The sequence below is a fragment of the Paroedura picta genome, chromosome 8, assembly GCF_049243985.1.
Source record: "Paroedura picta isolate Pp20150507F chromosome 8, Ppicta_v3.0, whole genome shotgun sequence".
Taxonomy (NCBI): Eukaryota; Metazoa; Chordata; class Lepidosauria; order Squamata; family Gekkonidae; genus Paroedura; species Paroedura picta.
In genome coordinates this window covers 6,475,714-6,497,013 of record NC_135376.1, presented here as the reverse complement: position 1 = coordinate 6,497,013, position 21,300 = coordinate 6,475,714, and the positions used below count along the sequence as shown (strand labels likewise).

The 21,300-nt window shown below is 54.1% G+C and overlaps 1 protein-coding gene across 3 annotated transcripts in view; it reads right to left on the bottom strand.

Moving 5' to 3' along the window:
• The window catches only part of FAM131A (family with sequence similarity 131 member A), a 71,189-nt gene that overhangs the window by 33,808 nt on the left and 16,081 nt on the right, over window positions 1-21,300 (bottom strand). Inside the window, exon 2 of one of the 3 annotated variants that reach the window (XM_077348239.1) lies at window positions 11,034-11,176. The exons of 1 other annotated variant lie outside the window; for it this stretch is intronic. In XM_077348239.1, the coding sequence (XP_077204354.1) occupies window positions 11,034-11,176 (143 nt within the window). Of the gene's footprint in view, window positions 1-2,080; window positions 2,214-11,033; window positions 11,177-21,300 lie in introns of those variants that run through there. One more of the 3 variants, XM_077348240.1, reaches the window with a different exon arrangement.

Here is a 21,300-nt window from a genome sequence, read left to right as displayed (position 1 = left end):
GCCTCCCTGTCCAGGAAGCAACGCAGGCCTGTTCTACCTGCTGCGCAAAGAGCAGGTAGGGACCAAACTCAGGTGGCTTCTCTTATTCTCTCATACCGAGCATAACCTGGGTTAGGCCACTGTGGGACACAGAGGGTTGGCCTGGACGGGCCACTGGCCTGACCCAACTCGGCTTCTCTTACGGCCTTAAACAGAATAAATACATCCTCCCCTCTGCCGGTGGCTGAACGATCAGGGGACCGGCAGGAGGGAAAGCAGGAAGCCAAATGATGGATAAACGCTGCTGCTATTAAGGCCGGGTAACACGGAGCAACCTCCACCCTGGGCAAACTGAATGGACCTCCCGCAAGGACAATAGGGAGGAAGTCAAAGCAAAGAGCTCCGATGGGGGAAAGAGGACAAGACATTATGTGGTCCTGCCAGCATGAGCCCTTCTGAGCCTGTGGCGTGCGGAGCGGCTGGACTGAATCCTTCGGGGAGAAAAACCACCGTGCCCACTGCAGAACGGGCACAAAGACGGTCGCAGGGACCGGGCTGGGATGCCAGGAGGAGGAAAATGCAGGGCGTCGTTCTGCAGAAACCCGGTCCCGAGTTCTGCCCCTTTGGTCCCACTGGTGGATCCAGCAGAGCCCCCGGGGCAGGTCTATCAAGCTGGGGTTCTATGTAACAATGTAAAGATGGGGTAGATTTTGATTTGCAGTTGACGGTGGGGTGGGAGGGGGGAGAGATCGGACCCCGCCCCACGTTCCAACGCCCTTGCTCCCTGCTGCACATAGAGGCGCCCTCTGACCCTTCCCATGTCTCTTTGTCGTTGCATGCACAGCATTATCCCAGCGCTTTGTCGCAACTCCCATCTCACAGATTAGTGTTCAAGCACCCTGGTGCATTCTCTAGAAAACATCGACACGGGCGAGGGAGGACTCGAACCCAGGCCTTCCACATGCCTCAATCCTCCCACGCTGCAGGACAAAGACGAGCGCTTGCACCCAGCACACTGCCATGTCTGAAATGTCATTCACCCTTGACTCTTTCAAGCGCACATGAAGGCATGCGCGGCACATTTTGCACATGGATGTCACAGGCCGCAAAGGCAGTGGTACAATCTCCTCCACCACCACCACCACCACCAGCAGCAGCAGCCACACAGGCAGTACAGGATGAGGCTAGTCCCCTGATGAGCTATATTTCTATGTGCAGGGGGTTGTGGGAACATGATGGAGTACGTATTCATACAAAGCTCCTGAGTTGGGAAATACCTAGAGGGTTTTTTTTTGGGGGGGGGGGAAGCAGGGTGCAGCCTGGGAAAGGACCTCAGTGGGTCCTAATGCCACAGAATTTCTCCGCTGAAGCGGCAGAGGAATGACAGATGCCAGCCTCCAGGGCATAGCTGGAGACCTCTCGCTGCCCCTACTGATCTCCAGGCGACAGAGAACAGTTCCCCTGGAGAAAACGGCCACTTTGGAAGGTGACTCTCTGGCGTCCTGCCCCATTGAAGTCCCTCCCCTCTCCCGCCCACCTCAGGCTCCACCCCCAAATCTCCAGCTTGGGGCTGGCAACCCAGAGAGGAATTCGTCTCTGTCCTCTGGAGATGAGCTGTCATTCCAGACTGCCAGGCCCAACCTGGAGGTTGGGAACTCTAAGACAGGAGAGACAGAGACAGAGACAGAGACAGAGACAGAGACAGAGACAGAGACAGAGACAGAAGAGGGGCTTAAGGCAGCTTAAGAGCATCTCCCAGGTAAGGATGTCAACCTCCAGGTGGGACCCGGGGATCCCGTGGAATGACAGCTCATCTCCAGACTCCAGAGGAAATGGATACTTGGGGCGTGGGGGGCCGACTCTGCGGCATCATGCCCCCTTGAGGTCCCCGTCCTCCCCGGCTCCACCCCCAAATCCCCCGGCATTTCCCCACCTGCAGCTGCAACCCCCTCCCCTCCCCCCCCCCTCCCGCCTTCACAAGCGGCATGCCGCTTTGGCTGCCCGCCGATCTCCCCTCCCCGCCGCTGCCGCAGCTGCAGAAGGGCTCCCGAGACGGGCAACGGGGAAGGGGCAGGGGCAGGGGCAGGGGCTCTCTCCCTACCTGGCCTGCGGGGCGCGTCTCTCCCTGCCCCAGAGGCAGCGGCCGGCCGGGGGTTCTTCGGCGGCAGTTCGGGAGGACTTGTAGCTTTGCAACAAGGTGTATTGCCATGGCAACCAGTCACCATGGACTGATTTCTCCCAGGATACAGGCCTGGCTTTGCGCTGACGTCAGAGCCACACAGGAGGCACGATGACTCGGGAGCCAGGAGGCCACGCAAGGAGGGGGCGGGCGGGGGGGGGGGGGTGAGGCAAGGGCAAACGGACCCCAGAGACGTCCAGGACACGGTCGGAGATGGTTAAACTTGTCGCTTAGGTCCCTAGCCTTTCAGACAGCAAAAGGAGGGATGCACGTGAAAATGCAAATGTTTCCCCGCAGGGAGAAAGCTAGCTTCTCAGGGACAGGACATGGCTAGGCCCTGATGTGCTACCTGTCTAGGTTCGGAGATTTGGAAGGAGGCAAGGTGACGTATGCATTTATATAAATCCCCGTCTCAAACAGCAAGCAGGGAAGCAGAAGCAAAAATAAAAAATGGGTCCCCCCACAGGCAGAAATGTAGCTTCTCAGTGAAAAGGTGAGGCTAAATCCCTGATGTGCTATATTTCTACATGCAGGGATTTGGGGAGGGACAGGGTACATATTCCTTCAAAACCCGTTTCAGACAGCAAGCAGGGGGCTCAGGGAAAAATGCAAATGTGTCCCTGCAGGTGGAAATCTAGCTTCTTAGGGACAGAGCAAGGCCCCAATGTGCTACTCGTCTATGTACGGGAGTTGGAGGGGCACAATGGAGTCTATATTCCCACAAAGCCCCAGCTGCAGCATTCAGGTTGCAAAGTTTCCCGTTTGAATACGGAGCTGAGCCCAGCTTTCGTTTAGGGCCTGGTGTGGCTTGCCGAGAGGCATGAGAACTCCAGGCCCACAGAGCTGTTTCAAACTCGTCCTCTTTAACTAGAGACGATGGGGACCGAACCTAGTACCTTCTGCATGCCAAGCAGATGTTCTTGCACTGAGCCACAGTACCTCCTCAAAAACCTCCACAGCAAGCTGGCTGCCACTGAATGAGACCACTGGTCTATCGAGGTCAGCAGCCTATAAGAACCAACTCTCCTTCGGTAATCTCAGAGCTCTCTCAGCCTCCCCTCCCTCACAGGGCAACTGTTGTGGGGAGAGGGAAGGGAAGGTGGTGAGCCCAAGGTCACCCAGCTGGCTGCCTGCAGAGGAGGAGTGGGGAATCAAACCCAGTTTGCCAGATTAGAAATTCAGATTAGAAGTCCGCACTCCTAACCAATACACCCAGCTGGTGGGTGGATAAAATAGATGTGTTTAACTCCGTCAAAGATAGACCTGTTAAAGAGGATGCCAACGTGTCTACTGCAGCTTTAGAGAGGAGCGATGGGTTCAAATTACCCGGAAGGGGGTTCATTAGAAAGCATTTTCTGGCTGTTCGTAGAGGGACTGTAATGCCTCAGAGCGTGGTGGAGTCTCTTTTGCTGCATGTTTTCTGGGGAAGATCAGATGAGCAACTGTCCAGTGTGTGTGTATGTGTGTTTTTAATTCCCCGAGAAGGTGGGGGACTGGACTGGATGGCCCTTTAGGGTCTCTTCTAGCTCTGTGATTCTGATTCTGTATCGGCAACCGGAACCATTCCAGCATGAACCCTCTGTGAAAAGCACAGGGCCGGCTTCCGTCCAAAGACCCCCAAACTCAGGCTTTGGCAGAAAACATTCTGGTCACTGGCACAGAATCGAGGCAGGAAACAGCCTGGCCTTGGGGACAATTTTCCTTCTCTGAGCCACCTTCCCCGCTGTCTTGTTAGGGCCGCCAGCTGGCGGGGGGAAAATTAACTGATCTGGCTTGCTCCTGCGCGGTTAATAGAGGTTTGCTGAGGAAGAGTCCGCAGGTGAAATTTTCCCTGGCACGGAGATTACAGCGTGAAGTAAGGCAATGAGGCAGCTGGCTCGAAAAACCCAGCGGCCATTTGGATTATGTCCGGATTAACACTTCGGCAAGGCGTGCTGTCCGTACGGGCGGGGCGGGGTGGGGTGGGGGAACCAAACCACCCCCTCTGACGGCAAGCTCTTTACTCCGGCCCCTCCAAAGCCCGGAGAAATCCTTTGCAGGAATCGCCCTCCCCCTTCTCTGCCCCATCTTTGGCAGCCAAACAAAAATGGCCCTTTGTTGGTTTCACAAACCCCAGTTGGACGCTTGCTTGGGCATTTCGGGGGAGTTTGGGGAGGCTTTGAATCGATTTACAAAACCCGGACGCTTTGCAGCCGCTGGATACCCACGGCAGACGTGGCACGGAGCTCTGGTTTCATAACGCTGCTTTCGGACCGCTTGCTGGAAAGCCATTCCAGGGAACAGGTGTTGTCTGTCAGCCAGGACGGGAGGGGTGGGAAGGCTGGCAAAATGGGCACTTCCCACCTAGCCGGCTGGCTTGCCTGCAGCTGGGCACTTTGTCACTGCATGTGGGGAGTCAGGGGGATGGTCTCCAGGAGGGCTACATACAGAAGGCCCATGTAGCCTTCTTTTACGGCCCCAGCGCCTTCTGGAAATGACGCACCCTCCTGGCTACCACAGCCGTCTCTGTCGCCAGGAAAAAAAACACAGTGGTTCCACCTGTCATTTTTTGCCCACACAGCCTCTGTCGAGCTGTTCGCTTTGGCCGCTGTTTGTGCCAGGTGTGTCCAGTGGCAGGTAAGGGCCCTCTGCTGTATCGCTCGGAGAGGAATCTGTGTCTTGCCGCCATGGGTGCTCCTGGGGAATCTCAGGACCCCCAAGGTGGAGGGTGAACCCGGCTACGCCGGGCGTGCTCGGCTACTGCCCAGGATAGCTGCCTGAGCTCTTTACTTCTTGCCTGCAAGAACCAGAGCCTGCATTTTTTGGGGAGCAAAGGAGCAGCAGGTTGGCCAGGTGGCATCCCCACAGTCTGGGAAACTGGAGCTTGCGGTGTCGATGTCAAAGGGACAGCTGTTGGAGCTGGCAGGAATCAAACCCAGACCGTCAGCCGCCTTCCACTGAGTCAGACTCCCTGTCTATCAAGGTCAGTGTTGATTTTGTCAGGCAGGGGCCCTTTGGGGCCCTCTGGGGCCCACCCGTCTACGCAGACTGGCAGTGCCTCTCCAGGGCTTCTGGTGAAGGCCTTTCGTCCCATCTCCATCTGGTCCTTTTAACAAAGAACGCCAGAGATTGAACCTGAAGTTCTGCATTTACACCAATATAGGATGGGGGAGACTTGTCTTGGCAGTAGCATGTGCGAAAAGGATCTAGGAGTCTTAGTAGACCATACACTGAATATGAGTCAGCAGTGGGACTCGGTGGCTAAAAAGGCAAATGGGATTTTGGGCTGTATCAACCGGAGTGTCGTGTCCAGTTCACAGGACGTGATGGTACCGCTTTACTCTGCTCTGGTTCGGCCTCACTTGGAGTCCTGTGTTCAGTTTTGGGCACCCCAGTTGAAGAGGGATGTAGACAAACTGGAGCGTGTCCAGAGGAGGGCAACAAAGATGGTGAGGGCTTTGGAGACCAAGACGTATGAGGAAAGGTTGGGGGAGCTTGGTCTGTTTAGCCTAGAGAGGAGACGACTGAGAGCGGATCTGATAACCATCTTCAAGTATTTAAAAGTCTGCCATATATAGGATGGAGCAGAGTTGTTCTCTCTTGCCCCAGAGGGACGGACCAGAACCAATGGGATGAAATTAACTCAAAAGAAATTCCGTCTAAACATCCGGAAGAATTTCCTGACAGTCAGAGCGGTTTTTCAGTGGAACAGGCTTCCTCGGGAGGTGGTGGGTTCTCCATCTTGGGAGATTTTTAAACAGAGGCTGGAGAGCAATCTGACGGAGAGGCTGATTCTGTGAAGGCTCAAGGGGGTGGAAGGTGACAGTGGATGAGCGAGAGGGTTGTGGGTGTCCTGCATAGTGCAGGGGGTTGGACTAGATGACCATGAGATCTCTTCCAAATCTATGATTCTATGAACCTGGAAACTTCTACAAGTAAAGCCCGGGCTCATGGGCATTTCAGACAAGCCGCTCCCCCAATGTCATATTGTTTAATTGTCCCCTAGGTCAATATTGCAACCTGGCCGCACTTTCTCCTTCCCAAATGACCGAGACTCGTTATATGGCTGGTTATTCCGTAGCCTCTCTCCTGGAATTCACAAATACTCGGGCAGTTTAGGACAGGTGGAGAGGCACAAGGGGGGGCCATGAAAGACAAGACCCCGTCCATCAAGGCTACCTATCTCACTTCTCAAGGCCGTGGAACACACGTCTCAGATCAAGAGAGTGTTCTTATTTCACGGGCATCTGGAAACAGGTTGTTCTTGAGATACACGCACAAAATGTCAGTGCAGCGTAAAACCACTGAATCGAATGGGCTCTGCATAGCCAGACAGTTAAGGCCTTCAAGGGTAAAAGCAATACTTTGAACACAGCCCAAAAACAAATGCTTAACTGACGAAGCCCCGGAGCAATCCACCCAGCCCCCTGGCCGCTCGTCCGGTCCGGAATTCTGTCTTCCTGGAAACTCTGCCTAAAATGTCTAGCTCTTGGGCGATCTCATGAGCCGTGAAAAGGTACAGATTAAAAGGGAAATGAACCGGGCGCCGTTTCGGTCCTCGCGACACCTGGGGAAAAAAAATACACATCTTGGAAAATTCTGCCTTCCATTCCGCTCCAAAGATGCTGGCAAGGTCCAGAAATAGTAACATGACCCCGGAGGAATTTTCATTTGAACAAAGACAACTCAGGGGAGTCACGATCGCGGTTTATAAAACAACGCGTGGTATGAAGACGACGGACAGAAAGAAACTAGAGCTCAGCGTCATCTCTTGAAATTGACCGGGCAGCAGATCCCTGCCAGGTGAAAACTTGGACATCTCACAGAGAAGCATTTGCTTTGGCACCGTCAGCAAGAGATGACCCACCTCAAGGGGCTCAAGGCACAGCAATAAGGCAGGCCCTGGTCAGTTGGCAACCCGCTCCTTCTGGGCTGCCAACTTTGAGTTGGGAAATTCCTGGGGATTTGAGGATGGCGTCTGAAGAGGGACCTCAGAGGGGTTCAATAGAATCCTAGAGTAGGGACCGTTGAGGCCATCTAGTCCAGCCCCCGGCTCAGTGCAGGATCAGCCTAAAACATCCAGGATAAGCAGAAATTTTTCCCAAAGGATTTGACCTCTCACCTGGAGATCAGTTCGAATTCTAGATCTCCAGGGACCACCTGGGGGTTGGCAAGGCTATTGCACAAAGTCTCTTGTGGGGTTGCCAGCTCCAGGATAGAAATTTTACGCGTCTGGGGGTGGAGTCTGAAGAGGGCGTTTGGGGAGGGGCTTGAGTGGGAAGGGGAGCCATAGGACCAGTTTCTCCAGAACTGATCTCTGGCACCTGGAGGTCGCGGGGTAACCCCAGGAAATCGCCAGCCGCCACCGGGAGGCTGGCAACCCTGGGCAACGTGGAACCGCCGGCGTGGCCAAGCGAGTTTCTCCGCCTCGCCATTTAGCTGCGAAGCGCAGCGACCGCCCGGGGTTCGGTCATGGAATTAATCGGGGCGTTTGAAGGAAGGCCTCCCCGGGAGCGTGCCAAAGGCACCCAGCTGGGTGGGACGCAGGGCGGGGAAGGGGGGCGGCCGGCGGGGAGGCGAGGCCACACTCGTGAGCAGCGCTCTGCATCCGGCCTGCGGTTGCCTTGTGCATTTGACGTGCGCATTTTGCATACTGCGCTTGGTCCGGCGTTGCCTTATGCAGTTGGCCAGCGGTTGCACTGTGCATTCGGCCCAGCGTTGTGTTGTGCATTTGACGTGTGCATGCTGCCTGGCGTTTGCGCTGCATTGTGCATTTGGCCGGGAGTTACGTTGTGCATTTGACGTGAGCCCGCCGCATGGCGCGTTTGGTCCGGCGTCGCCCTTTGCATTTGGCCAGCGGTTGCATTGTGCATTTGGCCGAGAGTTGCGTTGTGCATTTGACGTGCGCCCGCTGCATGCCGCGTTTGGCCCGGCGTCGCCTTGTGCATTTGGCCAACGGTTGCCCTGGGCCTTTTCCTGGGCGCCGTCTTTGGCCTGACGTCGCGTTTGGCAAACGGCGCTGCATTAGGGCCGCCGTCGCCTCGGAGCCGCGGTTGCTTTGCAGCCTGGTGCTTTTGACGGGTCGGGACGGCACGACGGGCCAAGCGCCGCTCCCGTCCCCCTTGGCCGCCTCCCGCGTGGCGAGGGGAAACGTGCGGCCGGCGCTTGGCTGTCTCGGTCACGGCGCCGCGAATGGGCACAGATCCGACGTCAGCAGCCTCATCCCAGGGCCTGGCGTCGTCGGCCCGTCCTTTCCCGGACGGTTGCCCAGGCAACAGGAACGTGCTTCTTCCTTTCCTTGCCACGCCGCCTCGTCGCTGGAGCTGGGGCTGGGCAGACGGCTCTCGACGCGTGGCCAGGAAGATTTAGCAACTGGGAGAGGGCTGCTAAAAGAACCCGTAGATGCAGTGAGCCTGCCTAGGGAGAGAGGGCCTTGGGGTTGCCAACAGGCCTGGAGGGAAATGCGCTGGCCCTTTAATAGCTTTGACCTGGGTGGCCCAGCCTAGGCTGGTATCTCTCAGAAGCTAAGCAGGGTTGGCTGGGATTAATATTTGGATGGGAGGCTACCAAGGCAGGCCAGGGTTGCTATGCAGAGGCAGGCAAGGGCAAGCCACCCCTGGGTTGGAATACGCCAGACCTGCCTGTGCATCATTGAGCAGAATATCAAGGGTGCCCTGCGGGAGGCATCGGAGGAAAGGGATATTTAGCATAGGAGCTTCCTGGTGATGGTTTCCAAGTTTCTCTCCTCCAGTATCTTTCCTTTTGCGCACACTTCCTGCTTGCCTCCAGAACAGCAGTTGAACAAAGAAAAAACGACAACAGCAGCAGACGACAACTAAAGCTGCAAAGTTAAGTCTCTCGCTCTCTCCTCCCTGCAAGAAGTTGTTTCTCCCTTGAATAAAAACGATTTTATTCTTTAAACAGCCTGGCACTCTGCTGCTTTGCATATTCCAAGAGAATACTGAACAAATCTTGCCTTAGAAACCTTACAAAGTTGCCGCACGCCAGCTGCCCCTTGAGGCCACTTCCCACCCCTTAATTAGTAGTGTGGAGGTAAATAACATCCTATTCGGCTACTATTAAACAGGACATTTTTATCAAGGCCTGTTGGCAACCCTTAGACTCGCCTTCTATGTCACATTCCATCACCATGAACGCTCTAAATTGGGTGGCCAAGCTGGCTCTTGAGCTGTCCATGGACTACAATTCCCAGGAGCCCCTGCCAGTGCTAGCAATGTCCATGGACTTCTGGATGTGCCAAGAGACAATGAGTACAGCATGCCATAGTCTGCCCTGTTCTATTCTTCCTGTTTATTAGAATAGAATAGAATAGAATAGAATAGAATAGAATAGAATAGAATAGAATAGAATATGGCATGATCCCAAGGAGATGCAGGTTCAAATCCTCACTGGGTGACCCTGAGCAGTAATCGCTGCCTAATCCTACCTCACACGGTTGTTGTGGGGAGAACACTTTAACTCCTTGTGGGGAAAGTGGGATAAAAATCTAGAGTTAGGTCAGTTAGATCCCCAGTTGGACATTTTAACCTTCCAGGACATTCAGTTGTTGACCCTTACAAAGGAGTTTCAAAGGGAGGTTAGAAAGAGAGACAGCTGAACTGCACCTGATCACGAAGCCCAGAACAATGCAGCCTCCCGGACTGAATCGAGACCTAGGTTTCCTGTCTTGTGGTCAGTGCTAATTTCTCCATGCCTGCAACCCTTCTGCATATCACACCTAACCCACCTCCCCCATTTTCATTCACCTGTTGTTGTCATTTTGTCGCTTGCTATTATTATTCGGCATTTGAAATCACCCCACCCTCCAAAATACAAGGACAGACAGACTCACATTCTACCTAAAACTGAAGAAACAAGCGGCGACTCACAAAAGATCCGTCAAAGTTGGTATTAGCTGAATGCAACACGCTGGGACAGTCAGTCCCTTGGCTACGCAGGGCCCAGACCTCATATGATCAACACAAGCACCTTGTACTTGATTGATCCAGAACTCTTCGCACCCAGTGCTGGAAGGCAGGTTGAATGTGGGCCCGCCTCGTAAGGAACCTGCGTTTCGAACCAATTGTAACTTCTGGACCAAGACCAAGGATGGACACGTGTAGAACAAGTTACAGTCCTCTAGGTATGACTGTCGCATGCTGAAGCAAATACCGCACTAATAGCAGACACAAGAAAAGCACTCTTTCCCCGAACTTGGGGGCTCTTTTCCTCACCGTTATGGCAAACATTCTGAGCGATGATGCTCAAGATGCTGAACCCCAAGATCTCAACAGGGAAACCTCCCATCAGGGGCTCAGGCTGTGCTCCGGCATCGAAAGGGATGCAAGAAAAACAGCTGGAGAGGCCATCTAGTCCAACCCCCTGCACGGTGCAGGAAATTCGCAGCCGCCTTTCTGCCCTGGCTCCCCCAAAGACGCCGGCTGTAACCCCACGTCGCAGACAGGCAATTAAAGGCGCAGAGCCAATCGGACCCCGCTGCCCATGAGTTTTCAGTTCTAGCCAAGCATTGCCTCAGCTGCCTCCCCTTCAAGTCCTAAGGTTGCCAACTCTGGGTCAGGAAACTCCTGGAGACTGGGAAGAAGGGAGGGGACTCAGCAGCGGTACAGAATCCACCTTCCCAAACAGCGATTTTGTTTTTCAGGGCAATTGATCTCCTGGCCTGGAGAGGAGCTGTATCCCTGGGAGATCTCCAGGCCCCACCTGGAGGTTGGCAACTCTCCCCAGCCCCCTGCGCCACACCGTCTCCGATTCCCACCATGCACCAGCCTGGCCGTAGCTCCACGCACCAAACTTGCGTATCGCTCCGCGCACACTGAAGCTAACCCGCGCCTGGGGATGCTGGGGCCCAGAAGCCGAGGGAGGAAAAGGGGCACACCTCGAGAAAGTCCTGGCTGTCCACAGAGCTTTGGCGAACCGGCCGGCGCACCAGGGAGGTCCGGGTGTGGCCCAGGGGGGAGAGGGCCGGCAGGCGCTTGGCTTCCTTCCACTCGACGTGCAAGGTACTGGTGTCCACGGCCACTGCGGGGGAGAGCAGAGAGGGAGGTCAACAAGAAAGGAGGGAACCAGCGGGGGGTGGGGGGAACGGAGGGGTCCCTTCCGGCTAGGGTTGTCAACTCCAGGTGTGGAAATCCCAGGAGATTTGGGGGTGGAGCCCTGAACCTGATCTGCCTCCCCACCCAGCTGGTGGCCAATGCATCAACTGGTGGCCAATGCATTTTCCTCAGCACCTGCTGGATATGGGTCCTTCCAAGGAGTTCTTGTGAGGGCCCTAGCAGCCGCGTTCTGTGCCAGCTGCCCTTTCCGGATCAGGCCTGCGTAGACTGAGTTACAGAAGCCTAGTCTGGAGGTGACCGTCGCTTGGGTCACTGTGGCCAGGGGCTCCGGGGACAGATTGGGGGCTAGCAGCTGTTCTTAGAATCATAGATTCCTAGAGTGGGAAGGGTCCTCCTGGGTCATCTAGTCCAACCTTCTGCACTGTGCAGGACACTCACAACCCCATTGCTCATCCACTGTCACCTGCCACCCCCTTGAGCCTTCCCAGAATCAAAAGGCCAGCTGGGCTAGTTGGGTGATCTGGGCCTCGGTTATCTATAACTAAAGCACGGCCTCATTCGGAATCCCGTGTGCCGTTCTGGCCACCGCCCCTCAAAATAGGATATGACAGCGCCGGAAGGGATCCAGGGACTCAACTGATTGAGGGGAATGAAATACGTTCCCCGTGGCTTCAAGCAATCAGGGCTCTTGTCACTTGGAGAAATGATGACGATGAAGGGGAGACAGGATATGCCTGAGCAGAGGTCCCTCCGTGGCCATGAGCCGCCAGGCACGGAAGGAACACTGTCCAGGGCAGGGATGCTCTGTCTTCTTGGGGGTGGGGGGGTGGGGGGGCACACCTTTTGGAATGCTGGCCCTGCTGGTGGACCTCTTGGTATCCCCTGGGCTTTGGCTTTGCATGACACAAGGTGCTGGACTGGGAGGGACATTGGCTTGATCCAGCACGGCTTCTCTTATGTAAGTAAGGTAAGTTTTCAGAGCTGGCTCCCACCTGGAGGGATGAGCTCCCAGAGGAGATCTGGGCCCTGGCGGAGCTGTTTAAGCTACACAGGGCCTGCGGCAGGTACAAAACTGCAGAGTTTACCCTCCAAAACAGCCTAGTTCACCTGTGGAACTCATGGCTGCAGGATGTAGCGATTGGCTGTTGCACAGGGGGCTTTAGGAGGGGATGAGATAACCACATGGGGGATGGGGCCATCCGCGGTGATGAGACATGGTGACTAAACTGCCTTGTTCAAGCATTAAGGATCTGGGAGATGCACGTTTGCATCTCCGCTCTGCCCTAGAAGCTAGCTGGATGATTTTTTGGGCCACTCGCTCTTTCTCCTCCTAGCCTACCTCGCAGGGCTGTTGTGAAAAGATACCAGGGAATCGAGAAGGTTGTTTCAGCTCCCGTGGAGGAAAGGCGGGATTGAAGTAAGGGAACTCACCCCAACCACGGTGGGAATTGGACCAGACTGGAAGGGACTGACCACTTTGTCCAACTGCAAATAGTAGAACTGGGGTTTTGTACCCTGCTTTCCACTACCCAAAGGAGTCCCAAAGTGGCTTACAAACACCTCGCCCGTCCTCTCCCCACAACAGACACCCTGCGAGATGGGTGGAGCACAGAGAGCTCTCCGAGAACTGCTCTGCAAAGACAGCTCTGAGAGAACCATGACTGGCCCAAGCTCACCCACCTGGCTGCAGGTGGAGGAGGGGGCATCAAACCTGGTTCTCTGGATTAGAGGCCGCCGTTCCTTAACCTCTGCACCACACTGCCTCTCAAGCTCAGCCCTGCAAGGATCTAAGGCTGCTATGGAATTGTACGGGTCTTTTCCCCCCTCCCCTCCCAGATCTGACAGCCTAAAAGAGGTGGTTGGGCGTCCCCTCTGCTATCCTGAGCCTTTGGTCTGAATGCATTCCTGGCACGGCTCCTCATGCAGCCAGTCTCCGGAGAGCTGCTCTGGAAAGCCTCAGGAAATACGAGGAACTGCAGCAAGGGAAGAAATTGCATTGCTCCGTTCTTAGTTCTTAAGCGGGTGGAGGCTGCGGGGAAACGTGCATGCTAAGCAGAAATGGATATTCTTGGTGGAGGAGAAAGGGGGGCATGAGAGGAAAAACTTCTCCCTCGTTTGTGCTTGGCTCACTCGACAGTTCCCAATGCAAAAGCACCGAAGAATCCCGCCTTCCCCCAACGGATGAGAGCATGGACTCATGCAGAGAAATAACGGGACTCCTCTGCAGTCTAGGAATTCGTCTTTCTTTGGTTGAGTTCAGCTCATCTGGCAACTCCCGGTGCAAAGATACAGCAAAATTATCCCTGCCCAGACATTGACCAAAGAATTCCATCCAGAACAGTAACTCGACACAGAGGTACAACGGCAGCCTCTTCTTGGCTCAAGAACTTCGGGTTTCACCTGGGCTTATAATCATCTTTTTTCCCACAGCATGCTAGCGAGTGTGGGGTATTTTCTTGGGAGTTCTGGCACACCATTCAGTAAGTATGAACGCCTAATGGCAACCTTTCTCAACTTTTTTTACAGTCGAGAAACCTCTGCAAAACAACACTCTTCAGGCAGGCTTATGGCTGAGACTGTGGTTAAGCTGGACGTACAGGGGCTTCCCTTCCTCTTCTTCTCCTTGCTCCCCCACCCACCGGTTTTATATTCTACATCGCCCTCAATCAGAATAGCAGATGGATCACGTTCAGATGGCGGCAGGGGGGCTCTTGTTTTGTTCTTAGGAAGGCCTCGGCCTCTCCGCCCTGTTGTTGGCCCTCCAGAGGAACTGGTTGGCCACTGTGAGAGGCGGGATGCTGGGCTAGAGGGACCCCCGGTCTGATCCAGCAGGGGTCTTCTGATGTTCTTAGGAAGGTCTCGACCTCTCTGCCCTGTTGTTGGCCCTCCAGAGGAACTGGTTGGACATTGTGTAAGGCAGGATGCTGGACTAGAGGGACCCTGGCCTGATCCAGCAGGGCCCTTCTGATGTCCTTATGAAGGCCTCAGCCTCTCTGCCCTGTGGTTGGCCCTCCAGACGAACTGGTTGGCCCCTGTGTGAGACAGGAGGCTGGACTGGATGGACCACTGGTCTGACCCAGCAGGGCTCTTCTGATGTCCTTAGGAAGGCCTCGGCCTCTCTGCCCTGTGGTTGGCCCTCCTGAGGAACTGGTTGGCCACTGGGTGAGGCAGGATGCTGGCTGGACTAGAGGGACCCCCGGTCTGTTCCAAAAGAAAAGCCCTAAGCCTAGGGCTTTATAATTCTCCAGAAGAGACAGCATACTGAGATTAGTGAAAAGAAAAATGGGGAGGAGAACGCCACATCCCTGTGACTTTAAAGAATTCTGGAGAAGAGGGGCTATCCAAAGTATCCCCTCCCAAATATTTCCAGGAGAAACATCAGAGAGAGAGAGAGAGAGAGTAAGCAAACCTTGTGATGTTGCTCTCTTGCCGTGGCACGATCCTAAAGTTCCCCAGCCCCGCCCCAGAGCTTCAGGATCTGAGATTCCAGGCAACTGGCAGCCTGGCCCAGATGCAAACAGTAAAGGCAGCTCTCCCAACCTTGCAAGCCTCCGATCGCATTGGCATCCCTCGCAGGCTTTTGCTGCATCGTAACGGAGCGAGCTTTCAAAACAAGAACCAGCCCACAAAAAAAGATGACGAATGTGCAGCAGCCAGGCCCAGGAGACAAGGCTCGGATCGGATCCATTTGCTGCTCTCCTCCCCTCCTTGCGGTTAATGGGGCTGCCTGGCAGTGGTGGGAAATTTGCCTGGTGGACAACAGCATTTTGAAAAGCCCCAGGAGGGTTATCGAAGAGATCTGCAAGGAGAAGACCTTTCACGGCAAACCTCTTTAAGTGGTCAGAGGGCCTCCTGGGTCTCCACCTGCTTTGGGGGGCTACTGGTGGGAGTTTGGCTTTGTCTCTTTGGCCCCAAAAACTGCTCCCTAGTGAATCAGACTCTCCGTCTGTTAAAGCCAGCATTATCTCCCAGGTCTCAGTGGCATTTCACATCGCCTGCTGCCTGGTCCTTTTTAAGTGGAGATGCTGGGGATTGAACCGGGCACCTTCTGCAGGCCAAGCAGAGGCTCTGCCACTGAGCCACTGCTCCTCTTCCAGGTAGTGTTAAGTGCGATTAAGAATGGTGTTGCGGTTAACAGCGGTGGACTCTAATTGAATCTGGAGAACTGGGTTTGTTTTCCCACTCCTCTGCATGCAGCCAGTTCTCTCAGAGCTCTCTTGGCCTCACCTACCTCACAGGGTGTCTACCTCACAGGGAGGGGGGGGAGAAAGGGAAGCCACTTGTAAGCCACTTTGGGACTCCTTTGGGCGATGAAATGCAGGGTATAAAAATCCAACTCTTCTGCTGTTCATCAAATTTGGCAGGGGCTGTGCAGGATCTCAGACAGATCTTTTTCGTACCACTTCCTGCCAGGTATTTTTAAACTGGAGATGCCGGGGATTGAACCAGGGACCTTCAGCATGCCAAGCAGAGGCTCTTCCAGTGAGCCACAGCCCCAATGGGCCATTCAGTCCCCACAAGACTAGGCAAAGTCATGTTTTCTTTGGCTTCTACAGCCCTCCAACTCAAGTTGTTTGACAGAGAATCCTGGCTCTCAACAGCTTGTATCCAAAGCTAGTTGGCGGACCGAGGATGCCAGCCTCCAGTTGGAGCCTGGAGATCCCCTGGAATCTCAGCTTCTTTCCAGACTAAAGACACTAGTTTGCCTGCTTTGGAGGGGGCACTCTGTGGCATTATACCCCGCTGAGCTCTCTCCCTATCTTCGCCCCCCAAATCTCCACAAACGCCTCCCCCCAGCCGTGTAGCCTTCCCTGCCCCTGCCCTTAGCAAACGTCCTCAGCTTAGAATTTCCAAAGCGGAACAGCTGGATGCGCAAAGAAGCCTTTGAGAAATCAAATAAACCTACTCAAACCGAAAGGAAAAGCAGCTTAAAGTAGTTATAACAAAAGAAGGGGGGAAGAATAATCTTGTAAAAGAGGGCTCAGCCAGCCAGGCCCGATCTCTCAGCACATTGGAAGCTGAGCAGGGACGGCCCTGGTTAGCGCTTGGATGGAGACCATCAAGGAAGAGCAGAGGACCCGCCTCTGAACATCTCTTGGCGTGAAACCCTACAGGGGTCATCATCCACCTACCGTAGCTTGAAGGCACTTCCCAGCACCTGCCCTGCCCTGGCTCCTCTGGGCTACCCCAATCTCTTAAGAACTCAGCCAATGGCAAAACCCCCTCAAGCTGCCATCCACGGAATCAAACGTTTGGTCCATCATGGATGCTCAGACTGGCAACAGCTCTCCAGGGTCTCAGGTCTCTTCCCCATCACCTCCTACCTGGTCCTCCTCGCTGGAGGTGCCGGGGATTGAACCTGGGACTTTCTACATGCCAGCCAGATGCTCTTCCACTGAGCCATAGCCCTTCTCCTTGGCTCTCTAGGGTTTAAGGCAAGGGTCTTTCCCATCACCTCCTGCCTGGTCCTTATAACTGGAGATGCTGGGGATTGAACCTGGGACCTTCTGCATGCCAAGCGGATGCTCTTCCACTGAGCCATAGCCTTTCTCCTTGGCTCTCTAGGGTTTAAGGCATGGGTCTTTCCCATCACCTCCTGCCTGGTCCTTATAACTGGAGATGCTGGGGATTGAACCTGGGACCTTCTGCATGCCAAGCGGATGCTCTTCCACTGAGCCATAGCCATTCTCCTTGGCTCTCTAGGGTTTAAGGCAAGGGTCTTTCCCATCACCTCCTGCCTGGTCCTTATAACTGGAGATGCTGGGGATTGAACCTGGGACCTTCTGCATGCCAAGCGGATGCTCTTCCACTGAGCCATAGCCATTCTCCTTGGCTCTCTAGGGTTTAAGGCAAGGGTCTTTCCCATCACCTCCTGCCTGGTCCTTATAACTGGAGATGCTGGGGATTGAACCTGGGACCTTCTGCATGCCAAGCGGATGCTCTTCCACTGAGCCATAGCCTTTCTCCTTGGCTCTCTAGGGTTTAAGGCATGGGTCTTTCCCATCACCTCCTGCCTGGTCCTTATAACTGGAGATGCTGGGGATTGAACCTGGGACCTTCTGCATGCCAAGCGGATGCTCTTCCACTGAGCCATAGCCATTCTCCTTGGCTCTCTAGGGTTTAAGGCAAGGGTCTTTCCCATCACCTCCTGCCTGGTCCTTATAACTGGAGATGCTGGGGATTGAACCTGGGACCTTCTGCATGCCAAGCGGATGCTCTTCCACTGAGCCATAGCCATTCTCCTTGGCTCTCTAGGGTTTAAGGCATGGGTCTTTCCCATCACCTCCTGCCTGGTCCTTATAACTGGAGATGCTGGGGATTGAACCTGGGACCTTCTGCATGCCAAGCGGATGCTCTTCCACTGAGCCATAGCCATTCTCCTTGGCTCTCTAGGGTTTAAGGCAAGGGTCTTTCCCATCACCTCCTGCCTGGTCCTTATAACTGGAGATGCTGGGGATTGAACCGGGGACCTCCTGCATGCCAAGCGGATGCTCTTCCACTGAGCCATAGCCTTTCTCCTTGGCTCTCTAGGGTTTAAGGCATGGGTCTTTCCCATCACCTCCTGCCTGGTCCTTATAATTGGAGATGCTGGGGATTGAACCTGGGACCTTCTGCATGCCAAGCGGATGCTCTTCCACTGAGCCATAGCCATTCTCCTTGGCTCTCTAGGGTTTAAGGCAAGGGTCTTTCCCATCACCTCCTGCCTGGTCCTTATAACTGGAGATGCTGGGGATTGAACCTGGGACCTTCTGCATGCCAAGCGGATGCTCTTCCACTGAGCCATAGCCTTTCTCCTTGGCTCTCTAGGGTTTAAGGCATGGGTCTTTCCCATCACCTCCTGCCTGGTCCTTATAACTGGAGATGCTGGGGATTGAACCTGGGACCTTCTGCATGCCAAGCGGATGCTCTTCCACTGAGCCATAGCCATTCTCCTTGGCTCTCTAGGGTTTAAGGCAAGGGTCTTTCCCATCACCTCCTGCCTGGTCCTTATAACTGGAGATGCTGGGGATTGAACCGGGGACCTCCTGCATGCCAAGCAGATGCTCTTCCACTGAGCCATAGCCATTCTCCTTGGCTCTCTAGGGTTTAAAGCAAGGGTCTTCCCCATCCCCTCCTGCCTGTTCCTTTCAACTGGAGATGCCAGGGACTGAACCTGGGACCTCCTGCATGCCAAGTAGAGGCTCTACCCCTGAGCCACAATCCCTCTGTAGAGTTCACCATATGATGGAGTCTACAGGAGTTATACCCTGCTGAGCATGAGATCCCTTCTAAATTCCACCCTCCCCCAGCTCCACCCCTCAAATCTCAGTCATTTCCCAGTCTGCAGTGGGCATCTGGACCAAACACCTCATTTCTAGCACATCCTAAGACTGAGCCCGTGGTGGAAAATTCCTCTCCTCCCGCTTCCTCCTCTGCGGACATCTCCCCCACCACCACCACCCCTCCCCTTCCCAAGGGTGCTCTAACTGTTCTGCTTATCTTCAACTGCGTGGTGGCCTGTCTATCACTCACCATTTCGCTTCAGTCTTGGGGCTCAGGAATCTGCAAGCCCCAGGCCTCTTCACCATTCAAATGAAATAGATGCCAGGGATTTGTATCCGTACAGCCATTCAGGCTTCTCTCCAGATGGAAGAACCAGACCGCCCATCAGCCTGAGGTTTAAAATAAAGGGAACTTGGCCACACAGACGGCAGTCTCCCCGCAGAATTCATGGCCGCAGGGTGCTGACAGTTTTAGAATCCTAGAATCCTAAGGTTGGAAGGTATCATAGAATCAAAGAAGGTACCTCCAAGGTCATCTAGTCCAACCCCCTGCACAATGCAGGAGCTGCCAACTCCCCACAACAGGCACCCTGGGAGGGAGGTGAGGCTGAGAGAGCCCTGAGATTACTGGAGAAGAAGAAGAGCTGGTTCTTATATGCCGCTTTTCTCTACCCAAAGGAGTCTCAAAGCGGCTTACAATTGTCTTCCCTTTCCTCTCCCCACAAAAGATACCCTGTGAGGTGGGTCAGGCTGAGAGAGCCCTGATATTACTAAAGAAGAAGAGTTAGTTCTTATATGTCACTTTTCTCTGCCCGAAGGAGTCTCAACAGGCACCCTGTGAGGGAGGGGAGACTGAGAGAGCCCTGATATCATTGCTTGCTCTACGCAGGATCAGCCCTAAGCATCCTAAAGCACCCAAGAAAAGTGTGTATCCAACCTTTGCTTGAAGACTGCCAGAAGGATGTTTCCGGGGGGGCCTAATAATATCCCTCTGTTTGCGGAAAAACTGAGAATCGGCCAGCGGAACAAGCTGTGTTCCGACCCTGCTGGGGAGACATCCGGTCCCGCCACGGCACAGAGCATGGTGACCCTCGACTGCACCCCGCAGTATGATTCATACGCTCTTATTTCAGAACACAGAGGTAGTCCAGTGACATCGGATCAGAGGTCTCTCTGCGCTCAGAAGCAGCCAGCTGTGCTCAGTGGAATCACGGGAGTAGAACCTCCATGTGCAGACGCAGTCTGCTTATGACAAGGGGCTACCGGAGAACCGAGGGAGACCAACGGTCATTTTCATGCTCTGTCCCCGGGATTTGCAGCCAAGCAGTCCAAATGGATGTTTTGTATAATCCATCGAGACCGTTCTTAGGGGTCTTTTCTTTGGGGACTAATGGACAGACAGCTTTTAAAAAGCGGTGGCATTTTCATTCGTTGCCTGACAACAGCCGTGGGATTATTCCAGGCTCAAAAAAAACGGGAAGCTTCAGCATGACCCGCGACAGACGAATGGTTGGCGAGGAGGGCGGGCGTTTGAGCTGCTTTGATCAGAGGGAAGGAAATATCTGCATTCACGGCTGTTCGGAAACCCCTTGTAGGCTTTTTTCCACCAAATGGGGAAGGGGGGGGGAGATGGACTGCCGATTTGCGGATTTGATGATTAAGAGGAAAAAAATATTAGAAAATAGAAGAAACAGAGAGGTTTTGTCCATGTCTAATTTTAGAATAAGGGATCCGTTCGTAATTTTACATGCATTTTCTGCGGAGGGGATCTCAGGCTGATTTCCCCCCCCCCTGCGTTTCTATCTTTTCTTTTTTAGTTTTTGTCAGATTTTATCTTTGCTTTTTAAAAAAACTTTTAAGAAAAATCAATTTTCCGAAAAAGACGGTTCTTAAGGGTTTGGGGAGGACGGAGCAGAATAAAGGAGCTAGAGGGGACAAATACAGTGAGGGGCTGTGGGCTCAGTGATAGAGCCTCTGCTTGGCACGCCGAAAGTCCCGGGTTCAATCCCTGATGTCTCCAGATAAAGAATTTGGCAAAGACCTCAACCTGAGACCCTGGAGAGCCACTGCTAGTCTGAGAAAGAAGTACTCAGGAGACGGGCTGTGGCTCAGTGGCAGAGCCTCTGCTTGGCATGCAGAAGGTCCCAGGTTCAATCCCCAAGTCTCTAGTTCAAAGGACCAGGCAGGAGTTCAAAGACCTCTGCCATAGAGCTTTCAAGGCAAGAAACATCCGAAGGTGGTTGGCCATTGCCTGCCTCTGGGTCACAACCTTGGGATTCCTTAAAGGCCTTCCATCCAACCTTGTTTAGCTTCCGAGATTTAACAAAACTGATCCGAGTCTGTATAAAGCAGCAATATGTGTGTTCAGATACCCCAGTGGCAGAGGAAGGGGTCTAGGGCAGTGGTTCTCAACCTGGGGGTCAGGACCTATTTGGGGGACAAAGGACCCTTTCACAGGGGTTGTGGCAAGGCAAGCAACTTGGCCAGACAGGCGCCATCTACACAACAGCCTTGCGGGGTAGATCAAGATAGAGTGTTTGTCTGTCTGGAGGAGCAGAAAAGAGTGAGATCGGCATGGTGGGACAAGAGTCAGAACTGAACTGAGAACCCCCAGAAAAAACCCCAATTTCTATACAATCCTGAACAACGTATCTTCTCACCATTGGTCAGTTTGGGCTTAATTTCTTTCACAGGGGTCACCACACCATGAGGATCTGTATTAAAGGGTCGCGGCATTAGGAAGGTTGAGGACCACTGCTCTTGGAGAAAGGGCACAGATTTCCCCCAGGGTGTGTGGGCATGGGCCATGGGCCCTATGGATGCGAGG